Source organism: Acanthisitta chloris, unplaced genomic scaffold (assembly GCF_000695815.1).
Source record: "Acanthisitta chloris isolate BGI_N310 unplaced genomic scaffold, ASM69581v1 scaffold34322, whole genome shotgun sequence".
NCBI classification, from domain to species: Eukaryota; Metazoa; Chordata; class Aves; order Passeriformes; family Acanthisittidae; genus Acanthisitta; species Acanthisitta chloris.
Genome location: NW_008659345.1, coordinates 1,139 through 2,268, shown reverse-complemented (window position 1 = coordinate 2,268; position 1,130 = coordinate 1,139). Strand labels below are relative to the sequence as shown.

Sequence of the window (1,130 nt, the reverse complement as noted above, 5' to 3'; positions counted from 1 at the left end):
GGACCGATTTATCCTAGCTCTCCTGGCACCAGCCAGGCCGGGGCTATATTAGGAAAGCTGCCCCGGTGTAATTAAATCCATCTAAAGTCCCGGAGAAGGACACGTGCTCCGGCAGGGTTCGCTCGAGGCAACAACCCGACTGCGGCAAGGGAGGAAAAAAAGGGAAGACCCAGCGGGCAAGAGGAGCTGGACCACACTCCAGGGGCTTGGGAGACTCAGGAAGGTTGTGGGAGAGTGAAGTGGCAGAGCCCTGCAGGCTGCTCTAAATAAACATCCTTTCCTTTTGCCTTGTTTTCCTGCCCCTTTTCCAATAAAAGCTGAAGCTGATGTCATCCTGGGTCTGGAAGCTGGAGGCCCAAGGTAACGGCTCCGCTTTTAATGCAGCCCAGATGTGAGCAGGGAAGGCAGCACCTCTGTGCCAGCCCCCCCTCCCCAAACCCTCCGGAATTCCAGCCTCCCAAGAGAGCATCCCAATGCCAAGGGGCTGCTGGTGCACTGGAGCGTGCATCCATGTGCTCACGTGTGTGTTCCCAGCGGCAGAGTGGGATCAGGAGAGACAGATCCCCCCCCCCGCCCCGATCCACTGGCAGATCACAGATCCTGCATCCCTCCTCCTCCATCCCTCCTTCTCCTTTTCCACCTCTCCTTCTCCTCCTCCATCCCTCCTTCTCCTCCTCCATCCCTCGCAGAAAAGGGACACCCCGAGGTATTTTATTGTGATTTTTTTCAACGTGGCAGTGCTATTCCCACAGAAGCACTGGTGTGTTTTGGGGGGCTCACCTTGGTTTTTGGGAGCTGTCATTTCCAAGTCTGCAGGGCACTCGGCTTCGCCGTTCATCCTCCACCTGCCTGCGCCCAGCACGGTGCCGCCGGCTCCCTCCTCGCCCACTTCCCCAAATCACTCCCGCTCGGCTCTGCAAGGAAAGGGAGAGCCCTGCTAGGTACTCCCCCCACGACAGAGGGGAGCCCCCAACTCCTTTTGGGAAGTCTGGGGGAGCCTGACCCAGGTATCTGCCCACCCAGCCCATCCTGAGATGAATGAGGTGCTGGGATCCCCCTGCCACCCATCCCTGTGAGGTTTGGGGGGTGCAGGATCCCAGAAATCCAGCAGGATTTTGAATGGTGGTGTG

At 58.4% G+C, this 1,130-nt stretch overlaps 1 protein-coding gene across 2 annotated transcripts in view; it reads right to left on the bottom strand.

Moving 5' to 3' along the window:
* The window catches only part of LOC103797170 (nucleolar transcription factor 1), a 6,975-nt gene extending 6,061 nt beyond the window's left edge, over positions 1-914 (bottom strand). For both annotated transcript variants that reach the window (XM_009069367.1, XM_009069366.1), the window contains exon 1: positions 781-914. In XM_009069367.1, the coding sequence (XP_009067615.1) occupies positions 781-838 (58 nt within the window). In that variant the 5' untranslated portion in view covers positions 839-914. The remainder of the gene's footprint in view (positions 1-780) is intronic.
* Positions 915-1,130: the final 216 nt, after the last annotated feature.